The 21,826-nt window shown below is 35.7% G+C and overlaps 5 protein-coding genes and 1 pseudogene across 6 annotated transcripts; 3 read left to right on the top strand and 3 right to left on the bottom strand.

Moving 5' to 3' along the window:
• The first annotated feature begins 2,057 nt into the window (after positions 1–2,057).
• Positions 2,058–4,641, top strand: LOC142529188 (zinc finger protein JACKDAW-like). Its single transcript, XM_075634646.1, has 3 exons — positions 2,058–2,612; positions 2,728–3,127; positions 3,486–4,641. The coding sequence occupies exons 1-3, from the start codon at positions 2,486–2,488 to the stop codon at positions 4,516–4,518; spliced, it is 1,560 nt and encodes a 519-aa protein (XP_075490761.1). The 5' UTR covers positions 2,058–2,485; the 3' UTR covers positions 4,519–4,641.
• A 2,358-nt stretch (positions 4,642–6,999) lies between these two features.
• LOC142529604 (dnaJ protein P58IPK homolog) lies at positions 7,000–11,079 on the top strand. 2 transcript variants are annotated; one of them, XM_075635177.1, is made up of 10 exons: positions 7,000–7,286; positions 7,515–7,680; positions 8,133–8,334; positions 8,467–8,627; positions 8,801–8,894; positions 8,967–9,179; positions 9,310–9,390; positions 10,137–10,355; positions 10,561–10,732; positions 10,806–11,079. In XM_075635177.1, the coding sequence occupies exons 1-10, from the start codon at positions 7,157–7,159 to the stop codon at positions 10,817–10,819; spliced, it is 1,452 nt and encodes a 483-aa protein (XP_075491292.1). In that variant the 5' UTR covers positions 7,000–7,156; the 3' UTR covers positions 10,820–11,079. The 2 variants fall into 2 exon arrangements, with proteins under 2 accessions (XP_075491292.1, XP_075491291.1); XM_075635176.1 differs by having other exon boundaries at positions 10,561–11,079.
• A 135-nt stretch (positions 11,080–11,214) lies between these two features.
• On the bottom strand, positions 11,215–12,998 carry LOC142529193 (fasciclin-like arabinogalactan protein 11). The gene has a single exon (XM_075634651.1). The coding sequence runs from the start codon at positions 12,293–12,295 to the stop codon at positions 11,567–11,569; it is 729 nt and encodes a 242-aa protein (XP_075490766.1). The 5' UTR covers positions 12,296–12,998; the 3' UTR covers positions 11,215–11,566.
• An 861-nt stretch (positions 12,999–13,859) lies between these two features.
• LOC142529392 (putative E3 ubiquitin-protein ligase LUL2) lies at positions 13,860–16,899 on the bottom strand. Its single transcript, XM_075634919.1, has 3 exons — positions 15,999–16,899; positions 14,608–15,100; positions 13,860–14,208 (listed from the first exon to the last, which is right to left on the bottom strand). The coding sequence occupies exons 1-3, from the start codon at positions 16,466–16,468 to the stop codon at positions 14,092–14,094; spliced, it is 1,080 nt and encodes a 359-aa protein (XP_075491034.1). The 5' UTR covers positions 16,469–16,899; the 3' UTR covers positions 13,860–14,091.
• Positions 16,900–17,481: 582 nt separating this feature from the next.
• LOC142528523 (putative serine/threonine-protein kinase) lies at positions 17,482–18,603 on the top strand (annotated as a pseudogene).
• An 838-nt stretch (positions 18,604–19,441) lies between these two features.
• LOC142529070 (aquaporin PIP2-3-like) lies at positions 19,442–20,962 on the bottom strand. Its single transcript, XM_075634461.1, has 3 exons — positions 20,242–20,962; positions 20,042–20,148; positions 19,442–19,897 (listed from the first exon to the last, which is right to left on the bottom strand). The coding sequence occupies exons 1-3, from the start codon at positions 20,446–20,448 to the stop codon at positions 19,738–19,740; spliced, it is 474 nt and encodes a 157-aa protein (XP_075490576.1). The 5' UTR covers positions 20,449–20,962; the 3' UTR covers positions 19,442–19,737.
• Between the last annotated feature and the right edge of the window lie 864 nt (positions 20,963–21,826).

The raw sequence follows: 21,826 nt of genomic DNA, 5'->3' as shown, positions 1-21,826 counted from the left end.
AAAAAAATAAAATAAATTAAATTAAATGAGAGGTTGCCTGGCTTCAGGTTCTAACTGGATAAAGTAAGAAATTTATAGGGTATCTAGTCACATTGCAATCTCAATACTTTAATTTAAAAATGGTTATTATAAATTTTGAGAATTTTACGATAATAAAAAAAATAAATAAATTTTATTTACATATTCCATAGCCCTCCCATTCGGCCAACGCAATGCTTTAAAGTAGGGGTGGGGTGGGTTCGTGTCACGGGAGGATGAAACATTCATCGGGAATGGCAAAATCAAACATTTATTTTATTTCGTAAAATATTTACCCAAAAAATATACATACAGTACATATAAAAATAATAATTGTGAGTTTGTCAGTTCGTGAAACTATATATTTATAGAAAATCACTTATTTATTTTAATTTTTTTAATTTGAAGAAAGCATAGAAAATCATTTATTAATAACTATAGAAGGAATAAATGTATTACTATAATTATAAGAATCGACATTTTCATTTTCATTCATTTTTTTGAGAACTAGAAAATTCTTAATTTATTTTTGAATTTTTTTCTTGATGTATATACTACACACACACACACACACACTTAATCAATCATTTTAAAATATTTGTCTAGCTAGACCTTAGCTCCAAACTCAATAAAAAAATACGGAGCCTTTCAAGATTTACTGCAAAGTTCTAATAATGTTGTTATCATTTGATTTCGGATGGTACCAGCAGTAAAGGTCATTTCACTTTTTACTCATTTTACTATCAAAACCAGGGGAAATGTTAAAAGTATTAAATATTAAATCAGCAAACACACACAGCCAAAAGTGAATATATTAGTGTTGAACAAGAAACTATTTGACCTTTTATCACAACTTTTCATATTCTTGATACTCCCAATCTATTTTTAGTCGTTTACAATCAAATAAAATAATAATCATTGATCTTCGATATTATTTTTATGACGCGAGAATACGTAATCGTTATTTTTTTGTTATATAATGGGTAAACTCTTGTAGTAATACAATATCTTGTAAATCATGTTAGTCAAGTAAACTACAGTACTGTGCAAACCTTGTAGAACAAACTCGTCCAAAAAAGTGATTCGACAAATTTTCTTACTTCACCAAGTTGGACACTTTGAGGGAAACTCTTGGATATATTTTATCAAATGATATAATTCATCGAGGCTTAAAAATATTCAAGGCATCCAATATTAAAACCAAAAAATTACTAAACATTAGATGGCAAGCCCGGAATATTCAAATTCCTCTCAAAATTTTACGTGGTTATAGAATAAAACCAAATTAAACAATACAATACAAATATATATATGCATCATGCATGTAAGTTGATAATTAATGTGTTAAGTTGAGTGGAAAACATTAACTGAAATGTCCAGTAAATATAATGCACTGTAATTAAGAAAATGGACATATAAGAGAATACACCATGCGATTTTTTTTAATATATAATTTATTGTGATAACACAAAAACTTATGTGAGACGATCTCACAGATCATTTTTGTTAAACAAATATTTTATTTGACTCACTCGTGAAAAAATATTGTTTTTTTATGCCAAATGTATTATTTTTTACAGTAAACATGAACATAGTTGATCCGTCTCACGAACAAAGATCCGTAAGATCGGCTCAAAGGAGACCTACTCTTGTGACAAATATTGAAAGATTAAATTTTAGAATAGAACGTGTTTTAAAATAAATAACATTTAAATCTTTATTTGTTTTAATTATACTCCAAGCCTTTTTATGTCCCATAAATATATGTTAGTATAATCATAAGGGGAACCGATATAATGTATATTTCTTATTTCATTAAAATATTCGATATTGATTTTTCAAAATATTTTAAAAATTAAATAAACTAGTGGGGACCCTTTTCTTAACTAGATACAAGCAGCATACAGCCAATGCATACGTACAAATAAGTGTATTGTAGAGAGAGGAACTAAGAAAACTAGAGAGAGGGGGAGTGGCCCCATGCAAGCTAAATCAATGGCTGACCGACTTTGAAAATTTTAGAGATAATAAAGGGATAAAATCTTCCATTGAAGGTGAAAGAGAGAAGAAAATATCCGATACTGAGAGAAATGAAATATTCTCTTTCGTTCTCAATTTTTTTAAATTTGTTTTTGTTGTCTGAATTCAAACAAACCCCTTCACTATAGCTATGTAACAGTGAATCCCACCTTTAATTAAGGTTGTTTGTCTTGAATTTTTGTTGCTCGTAAGGATCCAAAGTAGTTGTTTTTGGGTTCTTTGTTTCTTGTTCTTTTGGAAACAATATGATAGCTCAAGATTGGAATAATATATTATATATATAAACAACAAGATTTATCTGTTTGTATTTGTGGAAATTCTTCGTTTCTTTTGTTTTATAGTTCTTCCCAAAAGTTCAGTGGTTTTTTTTTTTTTTGCAAATTTTCTTCGTACATAGAAGCCAAAAGCTCCATATAATCTTCCCCAAATGATGTCTGGTGATGTGTTTTCTGTACCCATTTCTTCAACAAAAATTTTCCCTCAAGAATTAGAACAAAACCCTAACCCTACACCCAGCTCAAACAAGAAGAGAAGAAACTTACCAGGAACACCTGGTGAGATCTTGTGTCTATATATAATTTTCAGTATAATTCAATTCCCTGCAATGAATTTTACAATGGGAATCTTTTTGTTGTTTCTAAAGTTTCTCTGGTTTTGCTTAATCAACAGATCCAGATGCAGAAGTCATCGCTCTTTCACCAAACACACTCATGACTAAGAACAGATTCATATGCGAAATCTGCAACAAAGGTTTCCAGAGAGACCAAAACCTTCAGCTCCACAGAAGAGGACACAATCTCCCATGGAAGCTGAAACAAAGAGCAAACAAAGATCAAATAAAGAAGAAAGTATACATCTGCCCAGAAAAAACATGCGTGCACCACGACCCGGCTCGGGCACTCGGAGATTTGACTGGAGTCAAGAAACATTTTAGCAGGAAACATGGTGAGAAGAAGTGGAAATGCGAGAAATGTTCAAAGAAATATGCAGTCCAATCTGATTGGAAATCTCACTCGAAAACCTGTGGAACTAGAGAGTACAAGTGTGACTGTGGCACACTGTTTTCCAGGTATTTAATTGAACTCCAGGTTGGGAGAATTTAATGCATGCCTCTTATGTTTCGGCAAAGGTCTAATTAATTAATGTCCCTCCTTGGTTTTCTTTCAATTTATTGCACCCAAATGATTAGGTAATAAATACTTTTGCTATATCTGCTCCCATTTTTACGTTCTAATTAATTAAGATACATTTCAACTATATCAGACAAAAAAATAAAACTAAATTTTACAGACTGGAACTTCTCAGCGCTGAGTTTTCGTTATAATTATGTCACACGAGTTGAATATCCAACTTTGGAGGACGGTTTACGCTGTGTTGTTATATGGCATTTTTTAAAAAAATTGTTTCTGTTGATAAAAATGTTTCAGGAGAGATAGTTTCATCACACACAGAGCTTTCTGTGATGCTTTAGCTGAGGATACTTCAAGAATTACAACATCTGCACCAAATCTGAACTTCAGTAACGATTCGAATTCAAATATGATGAATTCACAGCTCAACAATTTGGCTCAAAGATTTTCGAATTCTGGATCTCATCTTAATCCAAGTTTCCTGAGTAATATTTCGGCTGGAAACTCACTTCTGGGTCATCATCAACAGAAGCCAAGATTATCATCGTGGTTAGATATTCAAACAAATTCTCAACTGATCAACAATCCCATTGATCACGGTTCAAATCTTTACATTCCTTCGAATAATTCATCTCCATTTCCTGATCAAATTATGCAAATGACGTCCAATTTCGGTTCAAACTACGCGAATCTCTCTTTATCTCCGTTGCCGCCGCCACAAAACCAGCTAAAAGAGGAGACGATGATGAACATAGGGAGCTGCGCAAATACACCAATGGCGGATTCTTTAGCATCACTTTACAACTCTGATCAAAATCAAACCCACAATTCATCAAAATGTTCCAATTCAATTCCCATGTCTGCCACTGCACTGCTACAGAAAGCAGCTCAAATGGGTTCAACTAAAAGCAATCCAGCTCTCTTCGGTAACAGTACTGCTGTCGGTTTGATGAAATCTTCATCTTCATCTTCTGCTTCTCCCTCTGCAAATACTCTATCTTTCAGCAATCCTTTTACTCAGAACAGAAGCGAATTGCACCAGGTTTTTGGAAAGAACCCGGATCAGATTACCGTCAATCCCAACATGAAAGAAGCTTCCGTGAACAAAATAATGAACTTCAGCTCTTCTACGAGTGCGTTGTTGAATTTGGATTCCGGGTTGCGTGGAGTGGATCAGAACGGTTTAACAAGGGACTTTCTTGGTATGGGCGGTGGTGATGACAGCGGCGGAGGCGACCCTATGTTTTTCCCGCAGGAGCTGGCGAATTTGGCTTCAATGAGTTCGGCCATGGTGCTGAACCACTTCAGTAGCAATCATCAGCTCTCTTGAAAAAATCTTTATTGGTAATTTTATTTTCTTACAGTCCGTTCGTTTGTACTATAAAATAATTTCGTAACAATTACATTCTATGAAATGCATGCATCTTTCTCCAACCAAATGAATTTATGTCTCTTATACGTGAGGGTTTCTATATTTTTTGTCGTTATATTTTCTAATATATATGTACGTATATATACATATATATTAGAAAAGAAAATAACCAAAAAAAAAAATAGGATGATCCCTCTTCCTCTGTTAACTACTTTCATAGGATTCACATATAAATATAATTCTTCCAACATATAAAATCACGTGCTTTTGTTAATGTATTAATTACAACACTCACAAATAAAACATTAAACACATTATTATAATCATCTCTTATTGTGCACATATACAATCAGAAGCCATCTAGTGTGAAGGATAATATCAATTCGTATCGTTATTTCATCCGGCGTTTGACTCGAGTTATACAATAACTGGAGTTAAAAAATAAATAATGTTATATATCAATATATATTATAAATCATTTATTATCTACAAGTCAAACGATGTGGGGAAAAGTTTCCTTAAAGACACAACATATATACACACACACACATATACATCTGTGTGTGTAAAAGGAGAGTAGATATAAAATGTTCACATGCGCATGCATGTCACATGCAGTTAGTATAATACAAGATCGTTTATATAAAACAATCAAATTTATGAATTATGACATAATATGAAAAAATTACAAAAATATTATGTAACCTTATGTATGTGAGTATGTCAAATGTTAATTTGAACTATTATAAATTAAAAGTTTTGCAATATAATATAGATCGTTAAACAATTATGAATTCATAGAAACTCCACTTTTTCTTTTTTGGAAACCCAAAAACCATAGAAGTGTAAATAGTAATATTTATCTTGTACTATTTACTACATCATCCTCGGTAACGAGAATTATTAGAAAGTCACGGATCTTTGACTTCCGAATTTTAATGTTTCTCGAACTTTTCACAACCCCTTGGAATTAGGGCAGAATAATGTTAGGTAATGCAATAAAACTTATTGGACCTGGAAAAAAGATTCTCGGGGACCTAAATGTTTGTCTGGAACCCGAATTTAATTTCACATAGCCAAGACCTGAGTTTTTCTACTTTCAAATATTATTATGTGTGCATGTGCGGTGAAGGAATATAACGGGGACGCTTTTTGCTGAAAGGTCACGAGTGGCCATTGAAATTCACTAGAAGAGATAGCACATGAAATTGCACAAAAAGTGAGACCATTTCAATCTTTATAAAGCTTTGTCACTTTTTTATTTCGTTTATTTCATATATATATATATATATATCTACCAACCCCTTTCCTAGATCAAAAATAAAACAAAACAAAACAAAACTCAAATACAAATATAATCACCATACAATGTATTGAAAGTTATCATATACACGAATAACGTAGTTATTTGTAATGAAAATAACAAAATCTCATATGAGATCGTCTCAAGAGTCAATTTTGTGAGACATATCTTCTATTTGTCACCGTCTATGAAATTTTTTTATGTGAAAATATTAATTTCTTTTGTAAATATAGGTCGAGTTGATAAGTCACGAATATTAATCCGTGAGATCTTCTTACGAAAAAACCTACTGCAAAATTGCATTAATTTTGGAATTATATATATGATAAGGATGCTCCGTAACTGCAAATCATGCAATGTCATAAATGTAGTACTACAGAACAAAAAAATGTCACAAGATGTCTATTGAATAAACGCACCTAAAATCTCATTGTTCAAGTCCTCGATCTGAATTTCGAAGAACGGCATTTGATTATTTATCTGTATCATTATTTTTTTTAAAAATGAAAACAGGCGTTCGCCAACAAATAGACAAGCATTACGTCATTAATGTGTTTATCCTTAAATAAATATATAGAATAAAAATAAAATCTCAATGCATAACACGTTGGGAATATTTAGTTGAAAGCAAAATTATACAACATAGTTGGTGGAGTAGGTAACAATTATGAGTTCGATTTCTTCTACTAACACTTTCTCAGACGAACATTTCAATATGTTATATTTGACCATCGTGATTTACAGACTATTGTAATAGTTTGTGAGTTCACTAGTACGCACTTAAATGTTATCACATTATCACACAAATAATAAAAAATAATTTATACAACTATATTCCCATAATAAATATCACCTGGGAACCTAATGGTTAACGAACCCAAAAGAACTAATTCCAAACTTATGGGTCGGGCTTCATAAAACTTCAAGACTTGTTCAAAAATCAAACCAGATTGGGTCAATAACATTTGATCATTGGGCCGTTAGTCTACAACAGATCCAATGAAAATGGGCCACAGTAAACATATATCACACGTGGCATATTTCAATTGGTTTAGCCACGAATATTAAAGCAGCGACAGAGTGCAACGTGGAAAGAACCTATTGGATGAAATCACGTGGAATGACACGCTTGCTTGCTGTCTTCGAGGCTTTAACTAGACCGCCGTAAAATTTTTGAAAACCCAGGCTCTGTAAAAATCGATGTAGGAGTTACACGCGATTTTTGCATCGATATCTGTATGTATAGTTTTGATTTGTGATCTGATTTAGTGTCGAGCATTTTGGAGCTGTGAGATGGTGGTTGGGATGAAATTCTGCGGTTTTGATTTGGTGGCATGGAGAGGGTTTATGTTCTCGCTATTTATCCTCAATTTCGTGTTTTGTTGCCAGCTTATACTCCTGCAACCGCTTGTTGCTGCTATAGGTAATCCTTACGCTTCGATTTCTGTTTTCGGGATTGAGGCATTTTGGGACTGCGAAATAATGGTAACCGTGGGAAAAAGCGATGGCTTTACTTTGGCATAGTTTCTTGTTGGATTGAAAGTGATCGCGGGATTAAATGTTTTGGTTGATAGAGTTTAAGAATCCTATGGTCAAAGTAAGCCTTGTGAGTCCTTTTGTGCAAGAGTTTAGCAGTATATTTGATGTGCAGATGGCAAAACTGGTGATGCTGCTACTCTGTTTGAGAGAGTTTCACAGAGTATAAAAGTGAAGAAATATAGTGAAGCTCTTGCTGATCTTAATGCTGCTATAGGAGCAGATCCTACAATGTCAGAAGCATATTGGCGTCGAGCATCTGTACTTCGTCAGTTGTGCAGGTTCTGTTTATGGTTTTCAATTTTATACTTTGGTTATACTCTGATTTGAGTGTGTGCGAAACAAAATTAAATGCAGTAATTGTTTTCAGTGTGAAAAGGCTTTAAGGGTAAAGATGCAGCTTCCCTGAGACCAAAGTCCAAACACCGAATTTTGAGAAACTCACTTTCTTTAGAATTCTTTATATTCTGTTCTCGTCTTTAAAAAAACTGTGAAATAAAAAATTGTTTTATATAATGGTATAATGAATGAACCTATTGTTGACCAATTTTCACTTCGAAAGAGTGCAACATTGAGGTTCTTTCACACATGAAAGAAGGAATTTTGAGTTGACATTTGGTGGCCATTTAACATATTTTCTGGTAGATGAGTTTTGAATGAATCGTATTCTTCCTTACCCATAATCCCCTGGTTAAAATTCCATGTAATTCTGATAATTACTTGGCTAATGCAGATATGAAGACTCAGAGAAAAGCTACAAAAAGTTTCTGGAGATGAAACCTGGGAATTCAGCAGCTGCAAAGGAGCTTTCTCAGTTATATCAAGCTCAGAATGCCTTTGATTCGTCTAACAGTCTGTTTGAGACAGGTGAATTTTCTAAAGCGCTGGAACATATCGATAAAGTTGTTCTCGTATTCTCTCCGGCATGCACCAAGGTATCTTCTTAATCTTTCCAGCCACTAATTACCAATTTTTATTTTGTGTAGGCGACCTTTCTTTCTCCGGATTATCATAATGTTCTCAACCATTGCTTGATGCTAGAATCATTATCTGATGTTGTCTTGCAGGCCAAACTCCTTAAAGCTAGATTATTAATAGCATCCAAAGATTATTCAAGTGCCATATCTGAGGCAGGATACATTCTTAAAGAAGAGGAGGATAATTTAGAGGCCTTACTCTTACGTGGACGTGCGTACTATTATTTAGCTGATCATGATGTTGCCATTAGGTGTGTTATGAATAATCATGCAAATTATTTTCCCCACAATTCCACCCATGAGTTGTGTGGCAGTGGAATAAGAATAGGATTAGGATCGGTAGAAGCGGTTACCATATGCTGCTGTAATTATTTGGAACTTGGAAATTTTATCTAAACCTTTCATCTCACTTTTCTCTCTTTAGGCATTACCAGAAGGGTCTTCGTCTCGACCCCGAGCATGGTGAATTGAAGAAAGCTTATTTTGGATTGAAAAACCTGCTTAAAAAGACTAAAAGTGTGAGTGATTTTTTCCATGTTAAGATACATGACCTTTGATCTTATCTTTGTCTTGCTTTATGCATCACACAGGCAGATGATAACGCAAGCAAGGGTAAGCTTCGCCTGGCGGTGGAGGAATATAAGGCAGCTATTGCCTTAGATCCAAACCACACTTCACATAATGTGAACCTTCATCTTGGTTTGTGTAAGGTCTTGGTGAAGCTTGGTAGGGGGCAGGATGCTGTGACGAGTTGCAATGAAGTACTTGAAATTGATGGAGATTCAGTTGAAGCTCTAAAGCAGGTATGTGTCTTCTGTTATTGTTAATGTGTTTGCAGTCTGCTTTAAAAGTCTATAGCACGGATACTTTTCGCACCTGTTCCGTTTCGTGAATCAAACTATATCTTTAAGTTCATTTTTTTTGATTTTCTAGAGGGGTGAAGCTAAGCTTTTAATTGAAGATTGGGAGGGAGCTGTGGCTGATCTAAAATCAGCCTATGAGAAGTCACCCCAGGTTGATTACTTTTGTTTCTGATATATAATAATGTATTCCATATTTTCTGACTTATGACAGGGTGTCCATTTTTGTCGGAAGTAATGTCTTGAAGTTCAATAATCTTTGATTTTTTTACTGTGAAAAAATATGTTTTATATAAGGCAAATAAATTATTTAACTTCAAAAAGTTTTAGCCTTTTTCATATGCAGTACTGGTTTTTTCAGGTTTTCTCTGCCTTTCTGTTAGCTCAACCATTTTTCTCATTGTTAAATAATGAGCAGCATCGCATGCGTACCTGTTATTTCATTGTGGGAGTATTCTGGTTTAATTTTATGATGAGATCTCTAACTATTGAATAATATCTGGTCAGAGTATTTCCTTTTTCTTCTACTATAATCTTGTATGGACGATTGTCACTATTGTCAAGACAAATTTGCTGCAATCTACATGATAGTATTCTTGTGATCTAACCCTGTTTGACCTCAATCCTCGCAATAATTTAGAACCTGCATGGAGTTTGCCATTGGATTCTTAAACCCAATGCTGTATCATCTTATTGGAGTTTTTTCTCTTGATAACTGGTTATTAATTAAGAGCCTAGAATATTTCTGGGCATCGATTTGTCCATAATATGCGTATCAGTTGCCTTGATTAGTTGATTATAGTGTCTTGCCTTGTCACGATGCTCGGATTCATACTTGCTTAGCTATTGGAACACTTACTCAACAGCTTTTTATGTGGTAACTCATTGTAACCTTCACAGGATATGGATATCCGCGAGGCTTTAATGAGAGCTGAAAAATCATTGAAATTGAGTCAACGGAAGGATTGGTACAAAATCCTGGGAATTTCGAAAACCGCATCCATGTCAGAGATTAAGAAAGCTTACAAGAAGCTTGCCTTGCAGTGGCATCCAGACAAGAATGTTGACAATAGGGAAGAAGCAGAAGCCAAATTTCGAGAAATAGCGGCCGCGTATGAGGTATATAACCTTGTTCATCATTATTCTGAATTGCTCATGTTGTTAGATCTGGTACTGCGTTTGAAGCTGTCACTATTAGTTTCACTACAATCTTGGGATCCTTTCATGTTGCACTCCTTTCTTTTTCATCTTTGTTAGGATTTTGAAGATGTGCTTTTTCTTGTATTATATAATTTTTGCAAAAATATCATATATTTGCATGCAGATTCTCGGTGATGAAGATAAACGCACAAAATATGACAGAGGTGAAGATATTGAGGAGATGGGAGGCATGGGTGGAGGAGGATTTAACCCTTTCGGAGGAGGCCAGCAATTCACATTCCACTTTGAAGGAGGGTTTCCTGGAGGGGAAGGGGGCTTTCCCGGTGGATTTGGAGGCTTTCATTTCTAAACTCCACTTAGTACAGAAGCATATATCTCCTGAAGCATATATCTCCTGTGAATTTGGAGGCTTTCATTTCTAAACTCCACTTAGTACAGAAGCATATATCTCCTGTGATTTTACTGGGAATGATGCATAGAGCATTGATTTTTGTTAAGCATAGCAATTTTGACCAACAGTTGATAGCTTTAATTCTTTAAAAGTTTCATAGGCAGTTTTTCAAATGTTCTAGTTTCGAAAGGTTGTACACTTACGAAGTCTCTATATGGAAAAACTTATTGTAAAAATTGTTTTTGTAACAGATGATCGAAGGAATATGGCAAATTACTAGGTGCACACTAATTTTTTATGGAGTTTTTTTTAGCTCCTGCAACTTGCAGATAACACCTGGCAATGGAAAAAATGATCTGAATAATGGCAAAAAGAAAAGAATAGAATAATACGTAGAGAAATATAAGAGCAATTGACAAACTTAGATCAACCAAAGGCAGAGCATTTCATAATCAAAGCAGATTCACCATATGCTGATAAAATGGATACATTTCACATCAGTATCATTGGCCATCATAGTTCGTTGGACACAGTAATCAGCTCAAGATTGGGAAAATCCATAATGTTAACTTTTGTGTCATGGTTGTTCTCGATGAATTAAATAATTCTAGTTATTCTACTCAAATTCAACAAGTTCGGGTATAGTTGTTAATTCAGCAGGCATGTGCTTTAATAACTAAACACTTTAGAAATTATTACTAGTAATGTTTCTTGTATGAAAATAATAAAGGAAAGAATGATCTGGATCACAATCAGCCGCCAACATCACTAGTTCCCATCAAGAAAATGCAGCTAAAACTAGCATCAGACTGAAGATTGCAAGAAACAGGTATCCTGACCGGCAATTTGCCCCGGACGAATCTGGTGAATTGCCTCTATCAGAATCCGATTGAGCATCTGGTGATGCGGCACCTTCCTTGGGCTTTGATGGTGCAGAAACAGGTGGTGGAGGCACGAAAAAGCTCAGTGGAAGCAGCACTTGATCCACTTGGTACACTGCTAACTGGTTATCGCTGTATACTGTGTTGCCTATTGTTGCATTAGTCATTCCGGTTGTGATATTCACCTGGTCTCCTGTTGCAGTTACATTTAATGTGAATTGGCCTTCACTCCCACCTGCTTGGGTGCGTAGGGGATTGCTCGTGGTTTGGAACTGTGATGGCGATAAAAGTACAGGTACAACGTGAAATTGAATCAGTTCGACTTTCTGTTGATCTGTGAAGGAGTTTAGTGTGCCTGGCTTGAGGTTGGAGAAGGAGTTATCGGTTGGGGCGAAAATGGTTAGCCCTTGGTTTGAATTGTTGAGTCGGATATATATCTGGTCTCCTACTTCGGTGCTCTGTAAGAGGTGGATGAATGTGGTGAATTGGCTGGCCTTTTCAAGTATGGAAGTGAGGTTGTCTGGTCCTGGTGGTGCTGGAGCGGTTGCTGGTGACTGGCTGGAGATTGGATGGAAATGAATGAGGAAGAGGAAAATAAGGGGGAATAGGGAGAAAAGCCTTTTCATTTCTGTAGACTTGTGAAGTTCTTTTTATTGGTTTTCAAGAAAAAAGTAGTGGAGCGTTCTTGGATATCTTGAATGGAAAAGAAGAGAAGTTGAGCTTTGGTTTATATATTAAGTGGGAGGAAATCTTGTTTCCACTTGACAAATAGAAGCTAGTAAATTTTGGGTACATAAATGTTATTTACTCGGTGGGAAAATAGTAGTGTCTTTAGTTAGGCGCATGATATTGGATTTAAGGTGGAAAATATACTAAGAAAATCTCAGAGAAACTTCTGCATTGCTTAGAATTGAAGTCGACATAAACACATGGGGTGTGCTTCATGTTGGGACAGTCTTTTGGACCAATCTTTTTCTTCAAGTATTCATTCACTACTCACTATGTAACATCTTAATAATTTATCTACTTGCCTTTCTAGCATACTTCAGAAATTTTATTTTATTTTATTTTTATTTTTAAAAAGGTAGGCTTATCAGAAACTAGTAGTGCAATACAATTGTTCACAAATTTCCGAAATTGGAAAGTCTACAAAATTTGCATGTATTTTAGGCTCTCGAAAGTTCATAAACTCAATTTTTTTTAAACAAAGTTTTTGAGTTCAAAGTTGGGCATAGAGTTGAAGATCAACAATTCGAGATCGACAATAATTCATCAAGATTGATATTTTTGTTTAATTGATTTAAAATTCCTTTGTCTTGCTTAGATGGGTGAAATTTAAATATACTACTTATTAAGATATGTAATTTCAATCATAATTGTTGTGTATTTCAAATGTATGTTAAATGTGTATTATTTGAATTTTGTTTATGAAATACTTTTCCAAATCAAATCACTCATTATAAATCAAATTTTATCAATTCAAATAATTGTAATTCAATATAAAATCATATCTCATTGTCACCAGATCTTTTTCGTTAAGATGAGTAGATCTTTTGTGAGACGATCTCACGAATCTTTATCTATGATACGGATCAACTCTACCGATATTCACAATAAAAAATAATACTCTTAATATAAAAAATAATATTTTTTTATGGATGACCCAAATAAAAGATCTCTCTCTCTAAATACGACCCGTGAGACCGTCTAACACAAATTTTGCCTTTTAAGGGTTTGATTAAGGAACAATTTGGATATAAACACATGTTTTATAAACATACTCGGAAAAAAAAAATAGACAAAGAAGTATAGTTGAATAAAAATTATGTTTTATTTTTTATTCTCGAATTTTTTTTACATGTTTAATTAAGGTCAATTAGGATATGAACTTGGTAAAATAAAAATTAATGAGAGGAAGTATAGTTGAATAAAAAGCATTTTTTTCTTTTGATGTGCAAAAACTTAGAAGCCACCTCAGCTAGATTCTGATTTTTTTTAGCTGATCTGAATGCACTCTCGACTCTTCTAGTATGCTTGCATTATCATGTTCGGTCAAATCTATTTCTTGGGAGTTCATTTCAAGAACCTCAGTTCATGTCTAGCTACAAATCAAGTGTTCTTATGTCTTAGCAACGTGTTATAAAATCGCATATTGTTTCAGCACGTTTTTTTCTAGAGTAAATCAAGCCATGTCAAAGTATTTTGGAGGAAATGTCACTTTGCACTACTCACCATTATTTCACAAATCCAATCAACAAACCAAAACCTTAGCGTATAGCAGGTGCAACAGCTTAACAGTGTGAGCCTTCTGTTCAAGTTATAGTCTGGGAAATGAGCAGAAAGGGCACAAAACCACGAGGGAAAAGAAAAAGATAAGAAAAACAACTTTACAGAACATTAAAACTGCGGCAGCTGATTTTGTTCATTGATCGGTACCATTGCTGACCTTGATCTCCAGAAGGCGCTCCACTGGCTGCCGGCATATTGGACACCGGTTCGTTTGGAACCTCAAAACTTTAGCACACTCACTGCACATACACTGCATCCAAACAAAAAATAATGAAACATCATTCATAAGTTACTAATAGGAACCTACATACAAAACAGAGTTTCTATAAGAAATCAAGTGTTGAGGAAAGACCAAATATCTAGTTGAAGAACAAAACTATTGTTGGCCTCCCCCCCTTGAGCTCTAGCTTTCTGGGAAAATAGCCTTAAATATATTTTCAAGATCTGTGATGTACAAAATCCCATGGATGTGAGGGAGAGTGTTAAGTAACTAATATTGCCCAACCCTAAAAGATCTCATTTATACCCCATGCCATTATTGACCCACCTTCCTTGAAAAATCTTCCAGATATGAAGTATGAAGTGGTGTGAATTTGTTTAAAGTATAAAGTGGTGTGAAATTGTAATGCTGGGAAGAGAGCACGAGTACCATATGTCGACATGGAAGGACAGTGGTGTCTCGAGGTTCCGAAAGGCATATAACACATTCTTTTCCAGGATCATTTGCATCAAATTCATCCTCAACCGAATTTCCAATCCCATATATCTCCTGTAATTCATATCTCACGCCGTTCACCCATAGTATTTGCTTGACCACCCTAACATGATACTCGCCTTTATCCTTTTGAAACACAGCCTGAGTTATCTGGGAGTTTGAGGAACCACTGTCCGGATTGCCACTGCCACTGTTGCTATCTGAGCATGCATCAGCCTTAACTGCCAATGGGTACACGTCCAAGTCACTGTCTTGTGACAATTCTCCATCTTCGAACATTGAAAGGTCTATTCCAGCGCCCGATGGTTGTTTAAATTTTTGGGCCAAACCTTGTTGAAAATGAACAGTAATTGATGGATGTAAGCTTTCTTTTGTTGGAGTCAAGCAGCAATCTTCACCTTCCTTGGCAAAAAAAATTATTGTAATGCTGCATGTACCAAGGAAACCAAGTTAAATCATACTGCATCAAGAGAAGCATACAAAACAAATAGAACAAAAATGCTAGAAAACAACTCAATATCAAGTTTAAGTTTAAAATGATTCTTAGAAAAGGACGCTTGTAAAATGAGTGTGAGAGGATAAGAGTCATGCCATGAGCTCCAGACCCGCACAAAGAGTGTCACGCCATGAGCCTCAAAGCCACACAATCGAGATTCTACTCAATAGATTCCACTAGGTGCATTTAAAATTCACTGTCACTTTACAAAAATGATTGTTCCAAGTTACCAAAGAAAAATACTCCATAATCCATAAACTTATCAAACATCTCTTGACTAACCATTCAAAAACAAAAAAAAAACTCTCCCCACTAACAAATGTGAAGTAGGGGGTGAAAAGTAAGATTCTACGTTAAGTTCTCCAAAAATACAACCCCCCAAAGAACAGCTTCCAAATGTTTTACAAATATAACTCCCAACAATAATATATTCCATATCAGCTCAACAGACACCAAGAAAGTCATGAAACATTTTCAAGCTTGGCCAATTAATTTTTCAGCAATATGTGTATCAATCACTACAAGGTTGGAACCGATAACACAAATTCTTGCACAAGTTTTGGAAAGAGCCCAAGATTTGGATCAAGGTTTAAACTTGTTCCATAAAACTAAAAATCATTCCCACTCCAAGATGAACTAATATTCAACATTAGTTGCTTCTTTAAGAATTAAGATACCAATAGAAGGACAAGTTCACACGACGGAAAATTTCCACATGATCAGTCAAAAGGAGCATTGCGTATTCATATAAAACCAAAATCGCAGCTAATAACACAACAATCTTTATAAAACTCAACATAATAGAAAGTTCTTGAAGAAAAAAGTGTACCTTCCAGTCACAGTGGCATCGAAAGTGAATGCAACGAGATGCTTTCCAGGATTTTCCTCATCAGGCACGATTCTTAAAGTTTCCTTCTTCAAATTAACATCATTACGGATGGTGACCGCTTTCTGGTGCTCAACGTACGGCTGCGCCGGAGGCTGCATCATGGGTCCGTATGGGTACCTCCCGCTAACCCAACTAGCATGCGCCGCCGCGTGGTGGTGATCGTATGGCGCCGGAAGAGGCATCGGCATCGATGCAGGAGGCGGTGGTGGGTAGTAACCCGGGTACTGGTAATAAGGTGGCGCGTTGGGATTAGGGTACTGCGGAGGAGGATACGGCGTCGCAGCTGCGAAAACATATCGGTTAGCCGTGATCTCGGGCTGCGGATCCTGCGGCGGCGGAGGGGGAGGGTGGCTCCGCCTGCTGGAGCTCCTTCTCCGCCCGTGCACCCCGCTGCTCCCAATATTACCCATGTCGCGTACAAATCCAAAATAATTCAAGGAAAAACACCACCTTTCCTCAAGAAAAACACAAAATTCAAGAGTTCCGGCCCGAGGAACCCATCAAAAACGCATTGCTGCATAAAAAGGCAATTAATGGAGGCCAAGAATATTTTTAGAAGAGAGGAGGGAAGGTGGGTTTTGTTAATTGCGTGGACGTAATGAAAAGGAGGAAGAAAGTAGATGCATTACACAAGGAAAGAGCGAAGAATTACAATTGACAATTATAATACTGCTCAAGATCGGTGGGGATTGTAAAAACAAATATAAATTTAAAGAAAAAAGGAATTTGGAAGAAGAATCTCATAATGAGAGAGGGGAATGGGATGAAGGGTGGGGTGGGGTAGCGTAAAGCTCCACCTGCAACAGTTTCACTATTCAACGGGTCAAATCCAAAATGACAGCAGCTTCACCATTTTCGAGTTTTAGAAATGGACTCACGTGAGTTTTGCTTTCGTCTTTCGTCTTTCGTCTTTCGTCATTCTCTCTTTCATTTTCACAATTATAATTTTTTTAAATATTGAGTATTATATGTATATATCGAGATAAATCCCATTACTATTAGTCAAAAGATAAAAGATTAAAATGCCTATGGATTTAAGATTTCAAATTCTTTTGATTGGGTTGAATGGAAAATTTTCAAAGTGGATTTCAAATTCTTTTCTCACTTGTATTTACATCAACAAAATTCAAGTGGATTTGGTATGACACCAAGGTGTTGTGTCGTTAGGACCAAGTATATTACATACAATATGATAAGATACACGCAAACAACAAATTGAGATACTTTTTTGAAGAGAAAGTAGAAAATAATAGTATTGATTTTGGATCTTGAATGCATTGGACTCTCTTTTTTTTGAATAGCACAAGTCCAAAAAACAATTAACATATAAAACCAAACACATAGTCAAGCATGAAACTGATTTCTTCTATTTTAAGCTGTTTCAAATCCTCCCCGTATACTTTAGCAGCCAATGCTATAGAAGATGAACACGTCCAAACAATCTCAAAACCAAAATTTCATGTTTTCTCATACAGTGAGTGAACTCGAAACTGATACTCAGGGGTTCCAGAACAAGATTGGTGAGGGGGGTTTCGGGTCTGTTACAAGGTAAACTTTAAGATCTTTATTATTTTCCGTTCATGGATGCAAAAATTAGCTCTCCTTATTGGTCAACTATCAAAAAAAAAAATTTAGGGGCGACTGATAGTTGACAACTTTGTGGCTGTCAAAGTTTTACCTGTTGAACTGGATTCAATGCGCGGGGAAAGGTAGTTCTTATCTGAGATAGCTGCACTGTCTGATATCAGACATGAAAATCTTGTTACTCTACGTGGATGTTGCGAAGATTTGATATGTTTGTCTTCTTGATAGAAAGTGAGACGAAAAGGGTGAAGTTCACTTGGAATTTGAGAAAACATGTTTCGTTAGGAATTGCAAAAGGGATTTGTCACCTCCATGAAGGATTGGATCCTCATATCATGCGCCGGTATATCAAGGCGAGTAATATACTTCTTGATCAGAATTTCACGCCCAAAGTTGTCGATTTCGGCTTTGCAAAGCTGTTCAGAGACGACATGTCGCACATCAGTACTCGTGTAGCTGGAACATTGTGAGTTTCCACTATTGTTACTGTTGTCTGATTTCTTGAATTAGAGTTCTTTATACACTCGTTTGTAACTCTCGTCGTGTTTATTTTGTTCGGGGTGCATAAAAAGGGGGTATTTATCTCCAGAATACGCTCATAGTGGCCATCTTACCCAAAAATGAGATGTTTACAGCTCCGGAGTACTTCTGCTGGAAATAGTCAGCGGGCGGCATATAGTTGGTTAGCATCTGCAAAATGGAAGTGCAGCATGGGAACTTTACAATGGCAAAAACTTTTTAACCGGAGGATTCTCCACTGAACGAAGATTTTCCAAAAACAGAAGCCGTTCGGTTCTTGAAAGTTGGACTGCTTTGTGCGCAAGAGGTCGACCAGGCTCGGGCTTTCTATGAACCGACGATGAATTTTAGTTGTTCTCGTCAAAATCATATAATTAAATCAGTGATATATTTTAAAATTTTAAACCTCAAGGTTTATAGAGTCGAATTAAACTTAAATTAATTTGACGTCGAATTAAGTGTGACTTTTTCACTAAACTTAAATTAATTTGACGTTCGAACTAAGTGTGGCTTTTTCACGAGGAAAACTTTCCTAATATCCCACTTCTTCATTTATAATATTGAGAATAGATTCCTCATAATTTCAAAATCTACAAAAATATAAAGCAGTGATCATTGGTTGGTTGAGACTTGAGTGTGTTCTGAATTTGATTTTGTGGATTTATCGTATACTTATTATATGTTAGAGGATTTATTACTCATCAGTTAAAAATCACTAACCGAATAATTTATTTCACTTTCGATAGTCTATTTCCTTCACTAATTGTAGAGCCAACAAATCTTAAGCAATTTATTTTATCGTTAGACCATGTGACCAAATCAGGAGATCAGAAGTATGGAAGAATTTTGACTTATAATTCTTATACTTTTTCACATCCCAAATTACTAAAATTTCTGGTGTATCCAAAAATTTGATGAAAATACGCATGAATTTGAAAAATTTATGCATAAAAATTTAGAATTTTTATTTAACGAGCACTATCATGCATTAGCTACGTTTTGAAGAGTCCAATCGTGCTTAATTTGACAAACTGGCTGATTGATAGCATATTACAATATTTTGATGCTCGAAAGGGCCAAAGCAAGCACAAGAGAGAAGCCAATAAAAGGACAAGTTTGAGGAATTTTCTAGCCCATTGTCAGTATATGTTAGTAATTGGTTAATGTGCAGAAAAGTCGTATTTTTTGCTTTAAGGTTTTGGGTTCTTAGTAATTAGTTAATGTACATGAACATACAAAATACATTGACATCGATTGTCACCTCATTCGCGACAAGATTAAAGTTGGTTGCCTCCAAACTGGATATGTTGCTTCCTCACAGCAACTAGCTGATGTCTTCACAAAAAAATTGAGTAAAGATCAACATCATTTTCTCTTGTCCGAGCTTAGTGTACATAACCTATTCCAAGCACTAAGCTTGAAGCGGCCCTGTTAGTATATGTTAGTAATTAGATATAATACAGAAAAGTCGCATCTTTACTTTAATGTTTTTGGACTCCTACAAAATGGGGCTTGTACAAACGGTCCATAATTCAATTCAATATATCGAGATTTATCAGTTTTACCTCCCAAGCTGTTATCCATTTAACACCCATAACACATGCTTTAATTTACATTTACTTCCATTCGTGCTCCTGAATGAACCCAGAGCTTTGATTGCTCCAACCCTTAAGAATAAACTGGTGGTAGATGGCAGCCATGGCGGCTCCGATGAAGGGTCCAACCCAGAAAATCCACTGTAAAATGTCGATTCGAAAAACATAAATAAAGAATGTGCTAAATTAATATAAATTGGTATTTTATAACATTTTCTTGATGACTTTTAACTTGTTAATCGCCAAACTGTTAAATGGTTTCTGATCGAGTACATAGTTAAATACCTGATCATCCGAAACTCCGGGTTGGGTTGATACGGGTCCCTGATATCGAGATAGTCAGCCAAATGAACCATGAACACGACAAACCCAATGGGAAGTGGTGCTAGAACCTGTAGCCGAGTTCAAAACATGAACATCAATCCACTTGACGAACTAGATTCGAAAAAAAAAATTTGGGTTCGAAGGGTCATGTATTCACGCACTGGGACATGGGAGTCTCTGGCATTTCTCTTGGGGTCCGTGGCAGAGAAGAAAGTGTAAACGAGCACGAATGTGCCGATGATCTCGGCTGCCAGACCAGTTCTTTGCTGTAGCCATCTTTCATCATGTTGGCGCCTCCCCCTTATCGAACGTTGATGAACTTTTGGAAAGCCTTCACGAGCCCACATCAGCAGATGGCTCCCAAGCATCGAGCCACCATGTAGAGAATGGCGCGGACCAGCTACACTTTACGAGCCAGGGACAACCCGAATGTTACCGCCGGGTGGATGTGCCCTCCTGCAGACATCAACTACAATCAATCAACATATTCTTGATAATTTACAGCTTGTTAGAAAATGATTTGTCCTAAAACTCGAGCTAATTGGAAGTAGGCCAATAACTAAATATTTAATCAACTCCTAAGTAACACTATCTCTTACCATAAATTTCAAATAATTAGTATTTTTGAGAAAAATTGCATATAAAAATTATAATATTTTTATTCAATAGTCATGTGTGAATGGAAATGGATGTCAAAATTTGAAAGTCGAGCCCAACAAAATACATAAGCCCAATACATCGGGAAAAAAAACATTTTTAATACTGCTAAACTTAATTAGTTTACATTAAAATCAGAATTATGTAAGACAATAAATATTATACCCTACACAAACCGGAAATGCCAACGTTGCAGACTTGCAGTAAACAAGGATGAAGATCATGCCACCGAAGGCCCAACCAATTCCGAGAATGTGCCCAACCAATTCCGAGAATGTCAATGCGGTCGCACTGCTAATTAGCGACGATTTAAGATAAACTGTTGCCAATTAGCGACATTGCAAACGGTTTTTCAAAAATCCGTCGCTAACAGCGAGAGTTTAAATAAACCTTTGCCAATTGAAAAACCGTCGCTATTTAAATTGTCTATAAATTTAGGCATTTCGATCCATTTTATCACACCTCTTCATCTATGTAAGCAATTTTGTTGTTTACTTATTATCGGAAGATTTAATTGTTTCATACATTATTTATAAACTTGAAAATCATTAATTTAAATGAGTTGAATAGATTATTTAAATATGTGTATAAATAATTTTAAAAATAAATTACCGTCGCTAAAGAGGCGACGATTTAGTTTCACAAAAACATCGCTAATTAGCGACACGTTTTGAAAAACCGTCACAATATTTAGCGAATGATGACTTTAGCGGTGGAAAATCGTCGCTAATGTCATTAGAGACGGATTATTCCCGTCGCACAAACTGTCGCTAATTTTTTTTTGACAGTCAACACAGTAATATACAAGGACAAAAGAGTAGCAACGAACTCAGCAATTATCGCCATGTAAAATAACTACTTCCCCGGCTCCTTTGGGTCGACCAGCGGAGCCGGCGTCGGGTCGTGGTAGTGCCTGGAGGAGAATTCGGTGGCGCTAGATTCGACATCATTTCCCATTTGCACAAATTATCCTTTTTTTTTTGTCAAAGACTGAATGGAAAAACAGGTGAATTTTGTTGTTTTTCTGTGTGGCGATGAGTGCGCATGGGGATGGAGTCGAGAGATATTTATATGGGAAGGAGAGAATGA

This window comes from Primulina tabacum, chromosome 16, assembly GCF_025594145.1.
Source record: "Primulina tabacum isolate GXHZ01 chromosome 16, ASM2559414v2, whole genome shotgun sequence".
Lineage (NCBI taxonomy): Eukaryota > Viridiplantae > Streptophyta > Magnoliopsida > Lamiales > Gesneriaceae > Primulina > Primulina tabacum.
The sequence above is the reverse complement of the archived record's forward strand: the minus strand, read 5'-3'. Positions and strand labels throughout refer to the sequence as shown.